This window comes from Capsicum annuum, chromosome 1 (assembly GCF_002878395.1).
Source record: "Capsicum annuum cultivar UCD-10X-F1 chromosome 1, UCD10Xv1.1, whole genome shotgun sequence".
NCBI classification, from domain to species: domain Eukaryota; kingdom Viridiplantae; phylum Streptophyta; class Magnoliopsida; order Solanales; family Solanaceae; genus Capsicum; species Capsicum annuum.
The window spans coordinates 254,273,077-254,293,014 of NC_061111.1; the positions used below are offsets into that span (position 1 = coordinate 254,273,077).

Consider the following 19,938-nt stretch of genomic DNA (forward strand, 5'->3'; position numbering starts at 1 on the left):
AATAAAAAACATCAAGAAAACCAATCTTTTTTGTGGCCTAAATTAAGGGAAAGTACTTGAAAGATGTATTCACTCATTGAATGGAAAATTTTCAACTATTTAACATGTTTCCCACTTAAGAATTCAAAAGAATTGATTATTTAATTTAGGAGATTGTGCATATCAATAATACTATATAATAAGTTCAACTTCAAATAATTGACCAATGTAGAATCAAGTATACAAAGAGGTCAAAGTTGCCAACCTTAGATAAATGTTATAATATGGACACAATTTGGAAAAGCATGGCTGCAAATTGGAGGACTCCTATATATATATGTGTGTGTTATAAATATGACAAAATAAGAAAACCACAAGAAAAAGAAAAAATAAGAACACACAGATTTACGTAAAAATTCTTGCGGGAAAAACTACGGGCAGAGGCTGAGGAATTCACTATAATGGAGAGGAGTACAAAATGTGGAGACAATAGTTTCAATTTCGTGTATATAAGAACAACTCGAAACAGTTCACTAAACGCACTTATATAATACGTGCATACAAATAAGTTCTAGACCCAAAAACATATAGGTCCATACCGCGAGGGCGACCACAAACCCCATAAAGAACCACAAACATGAATCGCACCGCAAAATTTTCAGAATCGGATCAACAAAATTCGGGTCACAAACTCTAACAATATATTTATTGCATCCATTACTTTATATATATTTTTTCTGGCAGGGAATAACTTTATGTATTACAACTTTATCTAAAAATAAATAAATAATTTTGAAGGCAAAACTTCATGAGGGGGGAAAATGTCTTTCTTTAAACTATTTGATTCAAGTCTAAATACTCAAACTTTGAAAAGATTTTCCTTTTAACTAAGAGATAACCATCCGGTACCCTCTCGAATTATGGCCAAAATTACTACGACATACCTCAACTTCACATGAGTCCTATTGCCCCAAACTCAATTTTAGCATATTTTTGTCACCCTTTTGTATTGACATGACACCTTTATTACATAAAAATGAAGCCCATGTCAAAGGTGTCACATCAGCTAAAAAGATGTCACATTAGCTAAAAGGGTGATAAAAATACACTAACATTGAATCAGGAGGGTAATAGGACTTCTGTTAAGTCGCAGTGTATCGTAGCGAATTCGGTCATAGTTCAGGAGGGTACTAGATGCTTTAACAATTGTTCACATCATTGTTTTTTTAGTAAAGCATCTAGTTACCATGAACTATCATCAAATTTGCTACGACACACTCTAACTTCACAGGATCCTATTACCCCCGAACTAAATTTTTGTCATTATTTTTAGCTGACGTGGCACCTTTTGTCAACCTTTTTAGCTGATATGGCACCTTTGACATGAGTCTCATTTTATGTAATAAAGGTGTCACGTCAACACAAAAGGGTGACAAAATACGCTAAAATTGAGTTCGAGGGTAATAGGACCCTTGTGAAGTTGGAATGTGTCGTAGCAACTTTGATCATAGTTCGGGACGCTTATCTCTTGTTTTTTCTATAATCAAAAACATGTTGAATAATCGACTCAATTCCTCTACCCTTGTCTACTTAAATATTCATTTGAAGCAAGGTTCGAACCCGTTGTAATCCATAAATTCTCAATGTTAGTGGCGCACAGTTCAAAACTCGATGAATAATGGACCCGGTGCCTCTACCCTTTTTCCACTTAAAACCCTACGAAAAATCGATTCTATATACATCACACGTGTTGCGCTCTTACGACTTAATGAAAACCATGGAACCACTCATTCACATCACACGTGTTGCGCTCTTACTACTTAATGAAAACCATGGAACCACTCATTCACATCACTATCCTTTCTTCACATTTTAAAAATATTTTCTTTAACCTTTAGTTTTCTTTTTCCTTCTCATAATAATTGCATTCCTCTTTCCACAAAATAATTTAAAAAATTAGAATTAGTACTATAATAAACATGAGGCTCCACTAATTATAAACAATTCAAAAGCTTCCACGCAACTTGTTTGTATCATGAACATGACTAGCAGCCAGAGCACTATATATACCATTAGTTCAAACGAATGCAAAATATCAAACAACACTTTACAATAAAGAAAATACAAATCTTTTAGCCCATTTGTAGCTATGAAAATCTTGAAATTTTTTCTTGTTTTTACTATACTTGGTTGTTTGTCATGGCCTAGTATACAAAGCGAATTAAAGACGTATATAGTACACGTTGAATCCCCTGAAAGTCAAATTTCGACTGAGTCTTTGTCAGAGGATTTAGAGAGTTGGTATCAGTCCTTTGTGCCAAAGAGTATAGCAAGTACAAGTGCTAACGCCAATGAGGAGGCGCCGCGTTTGGTTTATGCATATCGCAATGTTATGAAAGGCTTCGCGGCAAGATTAACTGTGGAGCAAGTGAAAGAAATGGAGAAGAAACCGGGCTTTATAGCTGCGTGGCCGGAGAGGATATTGTCCTTACACACCACACATAGTCCGGGGTTTCTCGGATTGCAACAGAATGTAGGCTTGTGGAAGAATTCCAACTATGGTAAAGGCGTGATCATCGGTGTTTTAGACACTGGGATTTCACCTGACCATCCTTCATTTAGCGATGAAGGAATGCCTCCACCGCCTGCTAAATGGAAGGGAAAATGCGAATCCAACTTCACTACGAAGTGTAACAACAAGATCATAGGAGCGAGGACGTTCCCACAAGCCAATGGATCGCCAATAGATGAAAATGGACATGGTACACACACCGCTGGCACTGTAGCTGGAGGCTTCATGAAAGGTGCCAATGTGTTTGGAAATGCGATTGGCACCGCGGTTGGAATTGCCCCTCTTGCTCACCTAGCTATTTATAAGGTCTGTGACTTGTTTGGTTGCTCTGATAGTGGCATTTTATCTGCCATGGATGTAGCTATTGATGACGGAGTTGATATCCTATCGCTCTCCCTTGGTGGAACTACTAAAGCCTTTCATAGTGACCCCATTGCACTCGGGGCGTATGGTGCAACACAGAGAGGTATTCTTGTAAGTTGCTCTGCTGGTAATGACGGTCCATTTGATAACACGGTTGTCAATGAAGCCCCGTGGATTCTCACAGTAGGCGCGAGCACACTTGATAGGAAAATTAAGGCAACTCTCAGGCTTGGAAATAAAGAAGAATTCGAGGGCGAATCAGCTTTTCATCCAAAAGTTTCCGATAAAAAATTCTTCCCATTGTTTGATCCTGCAGAGAATATAACTGACCCTAACGCGGAGTTTGACCTCCCCTATTGCGGACCAGGGCTGAGCAATCTCAGCCCTGTCGTTAAAGGCAAAATCGTTTTGTGTCAGGTAGGTGGCGGTTTTAACAGAATTGAAAAAGGGCAAACGGTTAAGAACGCTGGAGGTGTTGGCATGATTCTCATCAATCGTCCTCAGGACGGTTTCACTACATCAGCGGATGCACACGTCCTTCCAGCATTGGATGTTGCATCCTCTGATGGAAACAAAATCACTGACTACATGAAGTCAACGAAGAATCCAGTAGCCAGAATTACATTCCAAGGAACGATAATTGGAGATAAAAATTCCCCAGTAGTTGCTGGATTTTCTGCTCGCGGACCAAGCACAGCTAGTCCTGGAATCTTGAAGCCTGATATTATTGGCCCTGGTGTTAACATTCTTGCAGCTTGGCCTACCTCGGTTGAGAACAACACAAATGCACAATCGACATTCAACATTATATCAGGCACCTCAATGTCCTGTCCTCACCTCAGGGAGTAGCAGCATTGCTGAAAAGCACTCACCCTACTTGGTCCCCTGCAGCTATTAAATCCGCAATCATGACAACCGCGGACATAGTCAACCTCGCGAATGAGTCCTTCCTTGGTGAAATGCTCTCTCCTGCTAGAATCTTCGCGTTTGGTGCAGGACATGTCAATCCATCACGAGCAAATGATCCAGGACTAGTTTACGATACTCAGTTCAAGGACTACGTACCTTATTTATGCGGTCTAAACTACACCAACCGAGAGATGGGAAACCTTATACAACGCAAGACGAGTTGCTCAAAAGTGAAAAGTATCCCCGAAGCACAACTCAATTACCCTTCATTTTCCATCTCACTCGGAGAAAAACCTCAAACATACACGAGAACAGTGACAAACGTTGGAGAGGCAAACTCAACCTATCGCCTTGAGATAGTTTCACCACGAATGGTGTCTGTGGTTGTTAAGCCCTCGATTCTAAAATTCTCAAAGTTGAACCAGAAGATGACGTACCGTGTGACATTTGCCACAACAACCAACATTACAAACATGGAAGTTGTTCATGGATACTTGAAATGGACTAGTAATAGGCACTTTGTAAGAAGTCCAATTGCAGTTGTGCTACAAGAGCCAGAAACACCAGATTTTGGTTAGTTTGTTGATTTTTTATTGAGATAAGCATCCAGTTCCCCAGAACAATCGCCAACGTTGCTACGACGCATTCCAACTTCACAGGGGTCCTATTACCCCCGACTTAATTTTAGCGTATTTTTGTCATCCTTTAATGCTGACGTCGCACCTTTATTACATAAAAGGGGGTCATGTCAAAAGCGTCACTTCAGCGAAAAAGGTTGACAAAAATATGCTAAAATTTAGTTAGGGGTAATAGAACTTTCGTGAAATTGAAATGTGTCGTAGCAAATTTTATCATAGTTCAGGCTAATACTAGATGCTTTACTCAAATCATTTTTAATACTAATTTGTTCTATGTATAATAAGTTTGCATTAATGGTTTGTATCCAAAATGTAAAAAGAAGTTCAAATATTACTCATGTATGGACTAATATTTCTATTTCACTTTTTGTTACTTTTATATTGTAAGTTTGTTTCTTAATAACTCTTCAATATCTCATTTAATGTCCTCTCTCATCTATTCTAATGGAAAATACTTTACACTAAAGTTAATTTTAAGAGTTTGAATTATGATGAGAAAACATATTACTTAACCATAATTAAGTGATTAAATCTTATATGCAAGACACATAAGTGACATTTGTATTTGTTTTTTGTTTTTTGTTTTTTTGGTTACCATCCTATGTATGACGCAACTAATTCAGATTTGCATCATGTTAGGCCCATTTAAGGAGAAAGAACTCGTTAATTTTTTTTCGATTTTGAGAGTTTCGATAACCCGAGATCTTTGAACTACTGTGAGGGAGCAAATCTAATCAGAAAAACTCACATTAGTCTTAGGGATAATCAGGCTCGAACTGATGACTTCCACCACGTCAAGGTGACACTCTACCGCTGACTTATATTCCTTCCCGCCCCATCGAGAAATAGAACTGATTAAGAGGGAGGGATCCTATCCATCTGATCACCACGTAACCCTCGATGTTCTAGAAATATATGTCATTTTTCTTCTGTTTCCCACTCGGTGTCTTGTGTTTCCTTTGAAGCACAACTAATTCAAATTCGCCTGCATAATGTCATTAAAGGAGGAAGCATTTTCTATCACGATTTCTTTCCACTCTCGAGGTTTGAATCCGAAACCTTTGATTAAGGAATATTAAAATACCTAAAGAAGGAATCAAAATAACATAAAATATCAAGAAAATCCGTCTATATGGTCTTAACTAAATAATATGATATTGACCCTAGCAAGATTCTTGAAAGATGTAATTTATTCATTCTATGTAAACTTTAACATTTTGTCCAATTAAATATTAAAAAGAACTAAGTATTTTATGTAGGATATATAAAATATATCAAAAAGGCCAGCTACTAAGTCCAACATCAATCAGTTTAAAGCAACAACCACATGGTACATGTGTAAAGAAAAAGTTCCCATATTAAGGTCATACCGAGACGGAATCAGAATTTAAAATTTATGAATTTTGATCAAGTATGTATACGTATTTCATGAATTTTCTAATATAACTATAAGAGAAAATGCTCTGTTGCCACTCTCAATATATACCCGAATTTTAGGAGGGTCCTATTACTCCCTGGACTAATTAAAACCGTATTTTTGGCAACCTTAATGCCTACGTAGCACATACGTGTGCCTTCGTGGATCTTCAGTGTATTGATTCACTAATATGCGACGTATGTGCCACGTAGGTATTAAAGTTGCCAAAAATACGGTTTAAATTAGTCCAAGGGTAATAGGACCCTCCAAAAGTTCGAATGTATCTCAGCAATTTTGTGTATAGTTCAGGGTAGAACTAAAGCATTTTCTTTTATTATATTAAGCAAAAGATAGTGAATTTAATCGATCTTGTACACAAAATAAAGGAAAAAGCATGGGTGCCAATTGGCCTAGCACTTAATTTTATTTTTTTTATATTTAATTTCTTATTTTTTAATAAAAATGATGCATTTCATTATAAAATTATAATTCTTACAAGCCAATTGGGAAAATTTTCATGAAAGAAGCCAGGCACTTAAATTATAGTAGCATCTTTTTAGAGTAAAGCATCTAATTAATCCTCATGAAGTATGACCAAATTTATTACAATACACTCCAACTTTATTACACTAAATTTTAGCGTAGTTTTATCAACTTTTTTAGTTAATATAGCACCTTTTGTCACCCTTTTTAGATGACGTGTCATCTTTGATGTGGACCCTATTTTATGTAATAACGGTGTCACGTCAGCACAAAAGGGTGACAAAAAATACGCTAGAACTAAGTTCAGGGAGTAATAGGACCCTTGTGATGTTGAGGTGTATGATAACAACTTTGACAATAGTTCGGGAGGATACTGAATATTTATCTCGTCTTTTTATGATTATGACATGGATTACTTTAATCATGGGCTACATCTTTATCATAAAAAGAAAAGATCTAAAGACAAGTCAAAGTGTCACCCTTTTATACTGATGTGACACTTTTATTGCACAAAATGGGATCCATACCAAAGGTGTCACATCAGCTAAAAAAGCCGACAAAAGATGTCATGTCAGCATAAAAAGTGACAAAAATATGTCAAAATTAAGTTCGAGGATGATAAAACCCTCGTAAAGTTAAAGTATATCGTAGTAAATTTGGTCATAGTCAGAGGGAGGTAATAGATGCTTTCACTCTATAATAATTAAACTTGTAACCTTGCAAATACAAATTGTCTTCAATTAAATTTTGGAAGGTTGTCAATAAGACTAAGTCAATACTCTTGGAAGGTGTTTCAAATTAAAAAAAATATTTCTAGTCTAGTCACTCATTCCCACTAGTATCCTTTATATTTTATGTGCTTTTTCAATTGTTCCTTTTAACTTTAGTCTTTTTCTATCACATGAAAGTTTCTCTTTTTCCCATACACAATAATACATTAACATGAGCACATCAATCTTGAACTATCTATGCCAGTACTTCAAAGAAATGCAAAATCATCTAACTTTTCTATAATGAATACATAATTAGCTAGTTCATGTATTTAGAGTTCTTTTAGCTAATTTGTAGCCATGAAGTTCTTGAATATCCTTCTTGTTTTGTTCATAGTTTGTTGTTTATCATGGCCTAGTATGCAAAGCAACTTAGATACTTATATAGTTCAAGTTGAATCTCCAGAAAGCGAAATTTCGACTCAATCAATGTCGATGGACTTAGAGGGGTGGTACAATTCTTTTTTGCCGAAGAGTATAGCAAGCGCGAGCTCAGATGAAGAGCAGCGCTTGATATACTCATATCACAATGTGATGAAAGGCTTTGCTGCAAGATTATCAGCAGAGGAAGTGAAGGAAATGGAGAAGAAACCGGGCTTTGTACACGCGTGGCCGGAGAGGATATTGTCTTTGCACACTACGCGTACTCCAAGTTTTCTTGGATTGAAGCAGAACGTTGGGTTGTGGAAGGATTCCAACTATGGTAAAGGCGTGATCGTTGGTGTCTTGGACAGTGGGATTTTCCCTGACCATCCTTCATTTAGCGACGAAGGAATGCCTCCTCCGCCTGCTAAATGGAAGGGGAGATGTGAATCGAACTTCACTACAAAGTGTAACAATAAGCTCATTGGGGCACGGACTTTTCCAAAAGAAAATGGTTCGCCTATAGATGATGATGGACACGGTACACACACCGCTAGCACTGCTGCTGGCGGTTTTGTGAAAGGTGCCAATGTGTATGGAAATGCTAATGGCACTGCCGTTGGCGTTGCCCCTCTTGCTCACCTAGCCATTTACAAGGTCTGCGATTCGTTTGGTTGCTCTGATAGTGGAATCCTAGCTGCTATGGATGCAGCTATTGATGACGGAGTTGACATCCTATCACTATCTCTTGGTTCAAGTACTAGTCCCTTTTATAGTGATCCTATTGCACTCGGGGCGTATAGTGCAACGGAAAGAGGTATTCTCGTAAGTTGCTCTGCTGGTAATAGTGGTCCATCCGAAAGTTCTGTTGCAAATGAAGCCCCGTGGATTCTCACAGTAGGCGCGAGCACTCTTGACAGGAAAATTAAGGCCACGGTTCAGCTTGGAAACAAAAAAGTGTTTGAGGGCGAATCGTCCTTTCATGCAAAGGCTTCCAATACAAGATTCTTCCCTTTGTTTGATCCTGCACAAAATGCTAGTGAGTTTGACAGCTCTTATTGCGGATCAGGTACGCTGACTGACCCTGCTGTTAAAGGCAAAATAGTCTTGTGTATGGTCGGGGGTGGTTATACTAGGACTGCAAAAGGACAAGCTGTTAAGGATGCCGGAGGTGTTGGCATGATTCTAATAAATAGAATAGAAGATGGTTTCACTACATCAGCTGACGCTCACGTCCTTCCAGCAGTGGATGTAACTTATGAAGACGGAATGAAAATTGTTGACTATACGAATTCAACGAAGAAACCTGTTGCTCGGATTACATTCCAAGGAACTATACTCGGAGATAAAAATGCTCCGGTTGTTGCTGGATTTTCTTCTAGAGGACCAAGCCTATCTAGTCGTGGAATCTTAAAGCCTGATATTATTGGTCCTGGGGTTAACATTCTTGCTGCTTGGCCTACTTCTGTTGAGAATAACGGCAAGACGAAATCTACCTTCAACATTATTTCGGGTACCTCCATGTCTTGTCCTCACCTCAGTGGAGTAGCGGCATTGCTAAAAAGTGCTCACCCCACTTGGTCTCCTGCAGCTATTAAATCAGCAATCATGACAACCGCTGATACAACCAGTCTTGCCAATGGTCCAATATTAGATGAAACACTCCTTCCTGCCAGCATTTTTGCGTTTGGTGCAGGACATGTCAATCCATCAAGAGCAAATGACCCGGGACTAATTTATGATACCCCTTTCAAGGACTACGTACCTTATTTATGTGGTTTGAATTACACAAACCGACAGGTTGGAAACCTTCTGCAACGCAAGGTGAGTTGCTCAGAAGTGAAAAGCATTCCTGAAGCACAGCTAAATTATCCTTCATTTTCCATAACGCTCGGAGCAAATTCTCAAACATATACTAGAACAGTGACTAATGTCGGGGAGGTTAAATCATCTTACATTGTGGAAATACTCTCACCACCAGGAGTTTCCGTGATTGTTAAGCCCTCTACTCTAAAATTCTCGAAGATGAACCAGAAAAGTACATATCGTGTGACCTTTTCAAGAACAGCTAATAGTTCAACCAGTGGTGTAGTTCAAGGATTCTTGAAATGGACTAGTAATAGGCACTCTGTAAGAAGTCCAATCGCAGTCGTTCTAGAAGAAACCGCAACGTTGGATTTCTAGTCTCGTTTCATTTTAAAGGTTAATTGTTCGATGTAATAAGCCTCCATTCATTGTTGAATCCAAAATGTAGAATGAATGCACTTACTACTCATGACATTCTATTATGCTTGTGCTATTTCATTTAAGAGTGGACTACTAGTTTTATTCTCTTCTATTACTTTCTTTCTGTATTCTTTTTCGACATCTTTTTACTATAGGTGATTTTCGGTTTACCTTATCAAACTTCCGGGTACCAGCACCGTTTATCTAAAGTCAAGCAAAAAAACCTCACTGTTGAAGCTCGAGCTAGCTCAGCCACGATGGAAAATAGAAATGGACAGATCAATCACAAACCACCCACTATACTTGCAAAATTCAGATTCTAAAGGAGTAGCATTCGATTACGATCAAGCTCAGAGGGCTAATAAAATTATTCCTTGTGTAGGTCGATGAGTTTAGCTCTCCCATGCAACAACAAGCCGATTTTACACAGAAACTATTACAAAATGGACCTTAGGTCTAACTCAACCCCAAAAGTTGGCGAGAGATGAGAGTTGTCTGAGGCATATTTAGAGACCAAGCTCCCAGTCCCTAGCTGATGATGGAGACTCAATATCCCCACATGCCCAGGCCAGCCAACTGGAGCGTGAACAATATAAACAGGGGTCGAAACTCGGTGAAATGATGAATTGGGATGAGTCCGGCTCTGATACCACCACCCGCTCCTTTTTCATCCGATGTGGAACTCTCCAACACCCCACCTCAGCCTATAAAGGCCCATCATCCCTTAACAAGATTCGAAATGGGTCCTACTCTAATACCATTTTATATAATGGATTTTGGGCCGCCTAACTCACTTCCAAAAGCTAGTTTGGGAGGTAAGGATTGTCCAAGTCATATATTAAGAACAAGTCTCCCATCCGTTAGCGGATAGGCGAGACTCAACAGAAAAAAGAACAAAGAAAAGAAAAAAGGGCAACCTGTTGCACTAAAGCTCCCGCTATGCGCAGGGTCCGGAGAAGACCCCCACCACAAGGGTGTATCATACGCATCCTTACCTTGCATTTCTGCCATAGTTGTTTCCAGGACTTGAACCTGTGACCTCCCGATGACATGGCTAAATTTGCCTGGACCTTTATTTTCTTTTAGTACCATTACTACTACTTTTTTGACACAGGAAATAATTTATCTACCACAACTTCATGAAAAATGAAAAGATAAGCCACTTTCATTTAGAAAAAGTAGAGTCATCTGTTGCTTTTTAACTTTATTTTTTCTTCTCATGATGCTTCTCCTTTTCCACATGAATTGATTTAACAACTGAGAAAAAGCTTTTGGTTCAAAGAATACCAAGTATAACCTGTACTTTATTAAATAAGCACTCCCTCCGTTTCGATTTGTTTATCTTATTTCCCTTTTTAGACTGTTTAAAAAGAACGTCTCTTTCCCTTTTTCGATGACTCTTTAATATCAACTTTCCACATGACATGTTTAAGACACATGATTAAAGAGCATTCTGGTACATTCTACGTATATATCTTTAGTTTAAGGCCACACGAATCAAAAGTCTTCTTTTTTTACTTAAACTTCGTTTCAAGTCAAAGCCAAACAAACAAATTGAAAAGGAGGGAGTATATCGTAGTTCATGAATTAATTCAGAATAACAAGCAATGAGAGATCTTCTTGCCCATTTGTTGCCATGGGATCGGGTTGCTTTGGCGGGGTCGGGGGGCTGTTTTCCAAGTCAAATGGGCAAAACGGCAGTAATTGCAGGTTTTTTGCGACTTTCGATGGTTGTTAGCCCACAGTTCGGGGGTGGGCTCGGGCCCCCAAAAAAATTCTGCGCGATACTTCTCGGGCGGTCCCTCGACGGCCTATTAAATGGATCGGGTTGCTTTGGCGGGGCCGAAGGAATCATTTTCCAAGTCAAACGGGCAAAACGGCATAGTATGCAAAAAAACAAGAAAAGGGAAAGCATATGGGGCTGCTAATTGGCCTAGTCTCTAATTTATTCATGCAAATTAAGTTATACATACTGATAACAGTGTAAAAATGCAGATTCGTTTGATATCAGTGAATCACTCAAAGAATTTATTTGGATAGGAACAACTAATACAGTCTTATTGTAGAAGGATCAAATTACTAAACATGAAAGAAACTACTAACCAAATCTAGCAGTTTCGCTAGACTAGCACAACTGCAATTGGACTTCTTACGGAATACCTGTTACTAGTCCATTTCAAGAATCCTTGAACTACACCACTGGTTGAACTACTGGCCTTTCTTGAAAAGGTCACTCGATATGTCAACTTCTGGTTCAACTTAGAGAATTTTAGAGTAGAGGGATTAACAATCACGGAAACTCCCGGTGGTGAAACCATCTCCACACTGTAAGTTGATTTTGCCTCCCCAACGTTAGTTACTGTTCTAGTATACATTTGAGAATTTGCTCCGAGTGTGATGGAAAATGAAGGATAATTTAGTTGTGCTTCAGGAATACTTTTCACTTCCAAGCAGTTCACCTTGCATTGTAGAAGGTTTTGAACCTGTCGATTGGTGTAATTCAAACCACACAAATAAGGTAAGTAGCTCTTGAATGGAGTATCATATATTAATCCTGGATCATTTGCTCTTGACGGATTGACACGACCTGCACCAACCGCAAATATATTTGCAGATAGAAGCCTTTCATCTAGGATGGGATTGTTGGCGAGGTTTACTGTATCACCGGTTGTCATGATTGCTGACTTGATAGTTGCAGGACACCAGGTGGGTTGTGCGCTTTTTAGCAATGTTGCTATTCCACTGAGGTGAGGGCAGGACATAGAGGTGCCGGAAATAATATTGAAGGTCGACTTTGTGTACGCGTTGTTCTCCATGGAGGTAGGCCAAGCAGCAAGAATGTTAATACCGGGACCAATAATATCCGGCTTCAAGATTCCAGGACTAGCTGTGCTTGGTCCTCTGGAAGAAAAACTAGCAACCGTAGGAGCATTTTTATCACCTATTATCATTCCTTGGAATGTAATCCGCGCAACAGGTTCCTTCGTTGAATTCATGTATGCAAGAATTTTCATTCCATTTGCATAAGTAACATCCAAGGCAGGAAGGACGTGAGCATCGGCTGATGTTGTGAAACCATCTTCCTCCTCATTGATTACAATCATGCCAATGCCTCCGGAATTCTTTATAACTTGTCCTTTTCCAACTCTTGTAATACCACCACCGACCTGGCACAAAACGATTTTGCCTCCATTAGAAGTGTATTCTAAAACATCTTGGCAATAAGAACCTTCTGTAAATTCGCGTTCATTCTTTCCAGGTTCATACAGAGGAAAGAATGTCGAGTTCAACTCCTTTGGATGGAAAGCTGATTCACCCTCGATTTCTTGTTTGTTTCCCAATTGAACAGTGGCTTTGAATTTCCTATCGAGAGTGCTTCGCCTACAGTGAGAATCCACGGAGCTTCATTTGCAACAGAACTATTGTATGGACCACTATTACCTGCCGAGCAACTCACAAGAATACCTCTTTCAGTCGCGCTATATGCACCGAGTGCTATGGGATCATTATGAAAGGGACTAGTAAAGCCACCAAGGGAAAGCGATAAGATGTCAACACCGTCATCAATAGCTTCATCCATGGCAACTAAAACGTGGCTGTCAGAACAACCAAAAGAGTCACAGACCTTATAAATCGCCAAGTGAGCAAGAGGGGCGACTCCAACAGCAGTGCCATTTGCATTTCCATACACATTGGCACCTCTCACAAAACCACCAGCAGCTGTGCTGGCTGTGTGAGTACCATGTCCATCTTCATCTATTGGCGAACGATTATCTTTTATGTAAGATCTCGCTCCAATGAGCTTGTTGTTACACTTTGTAGTGAAGTTCGACTCACACTTGCCCTTCCATTTAGCAGGCGGAGGGGCCATTCCTTCGTCGCTAAATGAAGGATGGTCAGGGAAAATCCCACTGTCCAAGACTCCAACGATCACGCCTTTACCATAGTTGGAATCCCTCCAAAACCAACGTTCTGTTGCAATCCAAGAAAACTCGGACTATGCGTGGTGTGCAACGACAAAATCCTCTCCGGCCATGCATCTATAAAGCCCGGTTTCCTCTCCATTTCCTTCACTTCCTCTGCTGATAATCTTGCAGCAAAGCCTTTCATCACATTGCTATATGAATATACTAAACGCGGCACCTGTTGATCATTCGAGCTTGTGCTTGCTACGGTATTCGGCAAGAAGGACCGGTACCAGCTCTCGACATCCTGATCTGCTAATAACTGAGTAGAAATTCGACTTTGTGGGGATTCAACATGTACTATATACGTCTTCAATTCGCTCTGTATACTAGGCCATGAAAAACAGCTAACAAAGCAAAAAAAGAAAACAGATTATCAATAATTTCATGGCTACAAAATGAGCTAGAAGAGATTAATTAATTTCTTGATATTTAGCAAAGTTGGTACTTGAGAATTCTCTGAACTACTAGTATATATAGTGCTCTTCTAGCCCTATAATTTTGACTGATATTCTAGTAAAACTCATATAGAAAGTTCTTAAATTGTTTAATCAAATAGCTCACCTCATGTTGATTAAAGTATTAATGTGTTTGGAAAAGGAGAATAGTATGAGAAAGAAAGTTAAAAGGAAGAACCTTTAAAATAAAGGTAAGGCACAATAAATAAACATACCCTTTACCTTGGCCTCAGATCACATCTATTAGGCACTTAAACTTATATAAAGTTGAACAAGTACACACATATGACCTATGTGGCGTCCCGCGTGGCCAATTCTTGTCCTACATGGCGTCTTGCTTGTATTATGCCATATAGGACGTGTATGTCTACTTATTCAACTTTATACAAGTTTAAGTGCCTACTTGTGGACATCCAAAGTTGAAGGTCATAGATGTGATCTGAGGTTAAGTTGAACGGCATGTCTATGTATTATGCCTAAAGGTAAAGTGATACTTGTATTGGTGGGAGGCAGTAAGTATGGAATTAATCGCAATGCACGCAAACGGACCACTTAGTAACACAAGACGATTCACTAAATGATCGTTGGCTTTATCGGAGAAGTCTGAAATCAACATGTAATTGCACTATGGACATGAAAAAAAAAGGCATAATACATAAATATGACCATAAACTTGACACCAAATTATAACATTGACCTTAAGCTTTGACAGTGCACAAGTAGGCCCTTTAACTATACAAAACCTAAACAAATAAACAATCTAATCCTACGTGGCAAAATGTGTGTACACACTCAAAACCCACGCGCGTTGAAGTTAGAATTGAACGGTTTTTTTTTATAGTTAAAGGGCCTACTTGTGCACTGATAAAGTTAAAGGTCATAGTTATAATGTATCTTTTTTATTAGGTGGCAGCATCTGAGTGGCTGACTAATCCACATAGGCGCAAGTGAGGTACACGCATGTAAGTTGCAAAATCAGTGTGTTTATTTGTTCAGGTTTTGTATAGTTAAAGGGCCTACTTGTGCACTGTCAAAGTTTAAGGTCGATATTATAATTTGGTGTCAAGTTTAAGGTCATATTTATGTATTATGCCAAAAAAAAAAGACTAAAGGAAGAAGGAAATTACTCCTATAACAGTGAAAATTCATGTAGCCGATCACTACTTGGAATTAAGATAGTCAATAGGGTAGATCAAGGATTTTAAGTTTAGCTACAGGTTCAGATGAACTTAGTAGCTTTTGATTTGATTAAACAATATATTTGTATTAGGAAATTTACTAAATATGTATGGCTATTTAATTACAAATCCAATAACTAAATGAATTATTATGTGGAAGCCTTTTCAATTGTTTAACACAATGGAGTACTTCATGCTAATTATAGTACTAATATTGTGTGGAAAAAGAATAATCATCATGAGAAAGAAACAATAAAATGAAAAGAAGAATCAAGAAAAGGAAAAGGAAAGTGAATGTGAACAAAACTAAATAACTAAGAAGGGAATAGAACCAGAAATATATCTAAACTTTGACGAAATTTACTGTAATGCACCTTAACTTTGCAATTTACTTTAACGCACCTTAACTTTGCAAGGGTCCTATGACCCCCTTCGACTATTTGCCAGCTGGACCACTTCAGACCCTTACACGCCAGTGCACGTGTGTTCAAACAGTGGTCCAGCTGGATAAAAATAAGCCAAGGAAATGCGGTAATAAATAATCTAGGGGGTCATATGACCCCTAAAAAGTTGAAGCGTGTTACAACAAAAAAAAAGGGCAGTCCGATGCACTAAAGCTACCGCTATGCACGGTGTCTGAAGAAGGGCCCCACCACGAGGGTGTATCGTACGCAGTCTTACCTTGCATTTCTGCCAGAGGCTATTTCCAAGGCTTGAACCCGTGACCTCCTGGTTACATGACAACAACTTTACCAGTTACTCCAAGGCTCCCCTTCGAGCGTGTTACAACAAATTTTACCTAAATTTAAATATATTTCGAACCTTTTTCCCAAACTAAGAAATAGAAATTGCATAATTGAATAACTTCATATAATTGATTATTCTTATAATGACCATATGACATATCTTAATTTTCTTATTTGTCCTCATGGGAAAGACCAAATTTTCTTTGCAAGGCTACAACTTTTACTATATTTGAATAAGTTGTAAGTTTTATAACCCTCAACTATTAGGTCATTCAAAAAAATTACATGTAAGCCTCCTATCGAAATTTGAAATCTTGAAAATAAGAAATATTATCTGTTGCAGTCGATAAAGATTGACATTGGACAATAGTACTTGTTAACTATTGACTACATTGTGTCAATTTAGTACCTCAAAGATATGAATGTCAACATCAAAATTACAGAAATACGCGTCACAAAAAGGAAAAAAAAAAACATATCAAGAAAACAAGTCGTTGAGACCTAAATTGAGTAACACGAAGTCTGATCCAAGTGTGTATCGTAGTGGTCAATGAAGCATGAACGATCACATGTTATCAAAGTGGATTATTGAGGCGCACACAAACTGGCTAGGCACCGCGATACCTGCATTATCAATAGATTTGTCAATGAAATGTTATCATCTCATGTAGTATACACTAACACAAGCAATCTACATAATCAAATTCCATTGTTGTGTACTAATATAAGTATACGCATAAACACCAACATGGGTTGTGGTGCAGTGGATGGGGCTGTTTCACCCTTAACCAGAGGTCGAGGGTTCGACCCTGGGTATGGAGAAAACTCTGTTGGGAGCGCTGTGGGCCCTGCAACGCGCGATCCGAATTAGTCGGGGCTCCAATGCGGGCACCAAACACCGGATGGGAAACCAAAAAAATAAGTATACACATAAACAACTCAATAGATCAAAAGAGACTATTTCATAATGATATAGTTAAAGAAAGAGATAAGCATCCAGTAACTCCCTAAACTATGGTCAAAGTTGATACGACACACTCCAACTTCACGTGTCCTATTACCCCCACCCCTCCCGAACTCAATTTCGCCCTTTTGTGCTGATGTGGCACCTTTATTATATAAAATGGGGCCCACGTCAATAGTGTTGTGTAAGCTAAAAAGGCTGACAAAAGATGTAACATCAGCTAAAAATGATGACAAAAATACACTAAAATTTAGTTCAAGGGGGTAATAGGACCCCTGTGAAGTTGGAGTGTGTCGTAGAAAATTTGATCATAGTTCAGGAGGGTACTAGATGCTTTACTCTTAAATAAATGATTATGAGAATATGACTAACTAGATGAAAATGTTCTCTCTAATAACTTGAACTTTTAGCTTAGGTGGTCACATAACTCAACAACATAGTTTTACATATTCATATCATAATCCTACTCCCTCCGTCTCAATTTATGTGGTGGATCGTGAGGCTCAGTACTTCGACTAGTCTCATGGACCATGGTGTTTGAATGGGCAACTATTTTAAGGACGGAAAAAGAATTTAAAGAGAAAAGGAAGTGCTATTTCTCCTACTTATGATTCAACATTTAGCTCGGTCTATTCTAGATGTCTTTTTAACATCAGTGGCATCAGCTGAAGCTTGCACCGAATTGCTTACCTGTGGAACTCATTTACCCCGACCCTGCACATGCACCAATGCACCTTACCCTTTCACCTCTAAGAGAAACTTACTGGGATCGAAAATACGCAGACATTTGTGTGTGTAAAAAGGACAGCCCGGTGCACTAAAGCTCCTGCTATGCGCAGGGTCCAGGGAAGGGCCCCACTACAAGGGTGTAGTGTACGCAGTCTTACCTTGGGCTTGAACCAGTGACCGGGCAGCAACTTTACCAGTTAATCCAAGGCTCTCCTTCAAGACATTTGTGTGTGTGGCTATAAATAATCTCATTTAAGGTAAAATGGAAACCGTTAAAGTTAAATTGTTTCAAAATAAGGAAGTACAACATTCGTTTCTTAACCGACTAAAAAGGAAAGGATGACATAAATTAAGACAAAAGGAGTAGTTTTCTTCACTACAATAATTCTCCATAAGAGCCAAGGTCCTTGTAACCTAAGTAGCTCGGACTCTCAAAAAATTTGGGGCTGCAACCATGTCGGATCCTTCAAAAAGGAACTACTTTTGAAGGATCCGACAAGTACCCAATGACATTTTTCACGAGCCCGAGCAACATAGCTTGTAACCAAGAGAAAAAATAAATTGCTCAGAAAATCATGTAAAGGCATTTACAATGAATACCTTCTAGCCAAATGGTATGAGCAACTAACTTTCCTTTGTCCAATCCACAGCATCAACTCCTAGAAATTTTGGAAAAACAAACCTAGCTAAAAGAAAAAACATTTAAAAGACGAAGCACAAGGGCGAAAACGTAATTGGACTTGAACACGTTAGGGAGTAATGTCACGGTCAACGTCTAAAAAACCAAAAAAAATCACTTATATTGTACTAGATCATACAACAAGAAAACTAGTCACGTATGGCGTCCATATCTAAAGGCTATGAATTTTGATAGTACTAATCTGAAATCCAAGATCATGCATAAGCGACATAGTTAAGGTTTCTAACCTCGGGAAATTGAAGAAAGAAAGGCCACGAGCTGCTAGTCGACGGTCAAAGTAAAGTATTCTCTGCAAGTGTCAACATGATCTTCTTGAACTTGATACGACAATGACCAACCGAATATGGCTAACCAGTTATTATAATAATAGGCCGTCAGCCAAATCCTGGAGGCACTTCGGGATCTTCATCATTAACATCATCTGGATTCTTCTCTTTCGTGCCTATAGCAAAGCCAGGTGGTGCACCCGCATCCATTTTGTCGGGCACTAAGTCAAGTGAGCTATCGGTGTCCGACTTGGTATATGTTTCTCTTGTTTTTCCATCAGTGGGAACAGGAAGTCCCGACTCCTCTTTGGACGATTCATTTTGTTCACTTTTGCTGTTCTGATTTGAACTTAATCGGGCAAAACCAGGAGGTTTTTTTGGCTCCGCATCAGCAGAAACTGTGGCATCAATGCCACTGCCTGAAACAGCAATATGTCCATTACTTTCAACTCCATTCCGAGCCGGCTGCAAGTCTGAATGAGAGGCTGATTCACCAGCTTCATTTAGCTGTGGGTTCAATAACTTATTGTAAACTGATTGAATTGTTTGGGTTATCTCTGTCTGAATGCCATCACCCGTTCTGATTGTATTCCACAATTCATCGGAAATTTTACCCATGACTTTGTCCCTATAGTTCATGACTAAAACAAGTTAAACTTGCGGAACTCTATATACGGTACCAGATTAACGTTTAATACCACTAGTTGAAACACACCGTCATAATTCACTGTTCAAATAAAAGAGAAAAACAACTACAAGCCATCGAGCTTTCATTGATTCATCACTTAAACCCTTTAAAATTCTCCTCACTTGACCCCCGCCATCCTCCTAACCAACCGCTCGAGTACCAACAATTTTGCTACACTCATCCAAAGACCTTTTCACTTCTTGAAATAAGCCACAGACAATCATATTTTGAATATCATGAAAATGGACTTAAAGGATTAAAAACAACCTTTGGGGAACAAAAACGGGTCATAAAATAGACACAAGACGATAAAAATAACATATTCTGAAGTGGGTGAATGTGCAACAGGAAATATTTGTCATTGCTTAGCTTTTCTCATATTTGTTTCTCTCCACGCTTCCCGGAAAAATTAACGGTATTTCCACATCCCACAATATAGACAATATTTTTGATAGGTGTCCAATAAAACAAAAGCGCATGTATCTAGTTCAAGCATTCAAGCATGTATTATCGTATTTGCTATC

General features: G+C 38.7%; 3 protein-coding genes and 1 pseudogene across 10 annotated transcripts in view; 2 read left to right on the top strand and 2 right to left on the bottom strand.

The window, feature by feature from the left end:
- Positions 1-2,056: 2,056 nt before the first annotated feature.
- Positions 2,057-4,824, top strand: LOC107851451 (annotated as a pseudogene).
- A 2,380-nt stretch (positions 4,825-7,204) lies between these two features.
- Positions 7,205-9,832, top strand: LOC107851396 (subtilisin-like protease). The gene has a single exon (XM_016696396.2). The coding sequence runs from the start codon at positions 7,432-7,434 to the stop codon at positions 9,676-9,678; it is 2,247 nt and encodes a 748-aa protein (XP_016551882.1). The 5' UTR covers positions 7,205-7,431; the 3' UTR covers positions 9,679-9,832.
- Positions 9,833-11,503: 1,671 nt separating this feature from the next.
- On the bottom strand, positions 11,504-14,344 carry LOC107857409 (subtilisin-like protease). Its single transcript, XM_047402344.1, is given in 3 exon segments — positions 11,504-13,099; positions 13,102-13,683; positions 13,686-14,344. Coding segments are annotated over 3 exon segments (1,986 nt in total). The 5' UTR covers positions 13,831-14,344; the 3' UTR covers positions 11,504-11,840.
- Positions 14,345-16,366: 2,022 nt separating this feature from the next.
- LOC107851456 overlaps positions 16,367-19,938 on the bottom strand; it is a 31,663-nt gene continuing 28,091 nt past the window's right edge. For 3 of the 8 annotated variants that reach the window (XM_047402353.1, XM_047402382.1, XM_047402359.1), the window contains 2 exons: positions 18,688-19,354; positions 16,367-16,691 (listed from right to left, as the gene is read on the bottom strand). In XM_047402353.1, the coding sequence (XP_047258309.1) occupies positions 18,835-19,354 (520 nt within the window). In that variant the 3' untranslated portion in view covers positions 16,367-16,691; positions 18,688-18,834. Of the gene's footprint in view, positions 16,692-18,360; positions 19,355-19,938 lie in introns of all 8 variants that reach the window. The other 5 variants (XM_047402380.1, XM_047402377.1, XM_047402371.1 and 2 more) reach the window with 4 other exon arrangements.

Coding starts and splice junctions, on each gene's coding strand:
- LOC107851396 (XM_016696396.2), top strand. CDS start 7,432: ATGAAGTTCTTGAATATCCTTCTTGTTTTGTTCATAGTTTGTTGTTTA.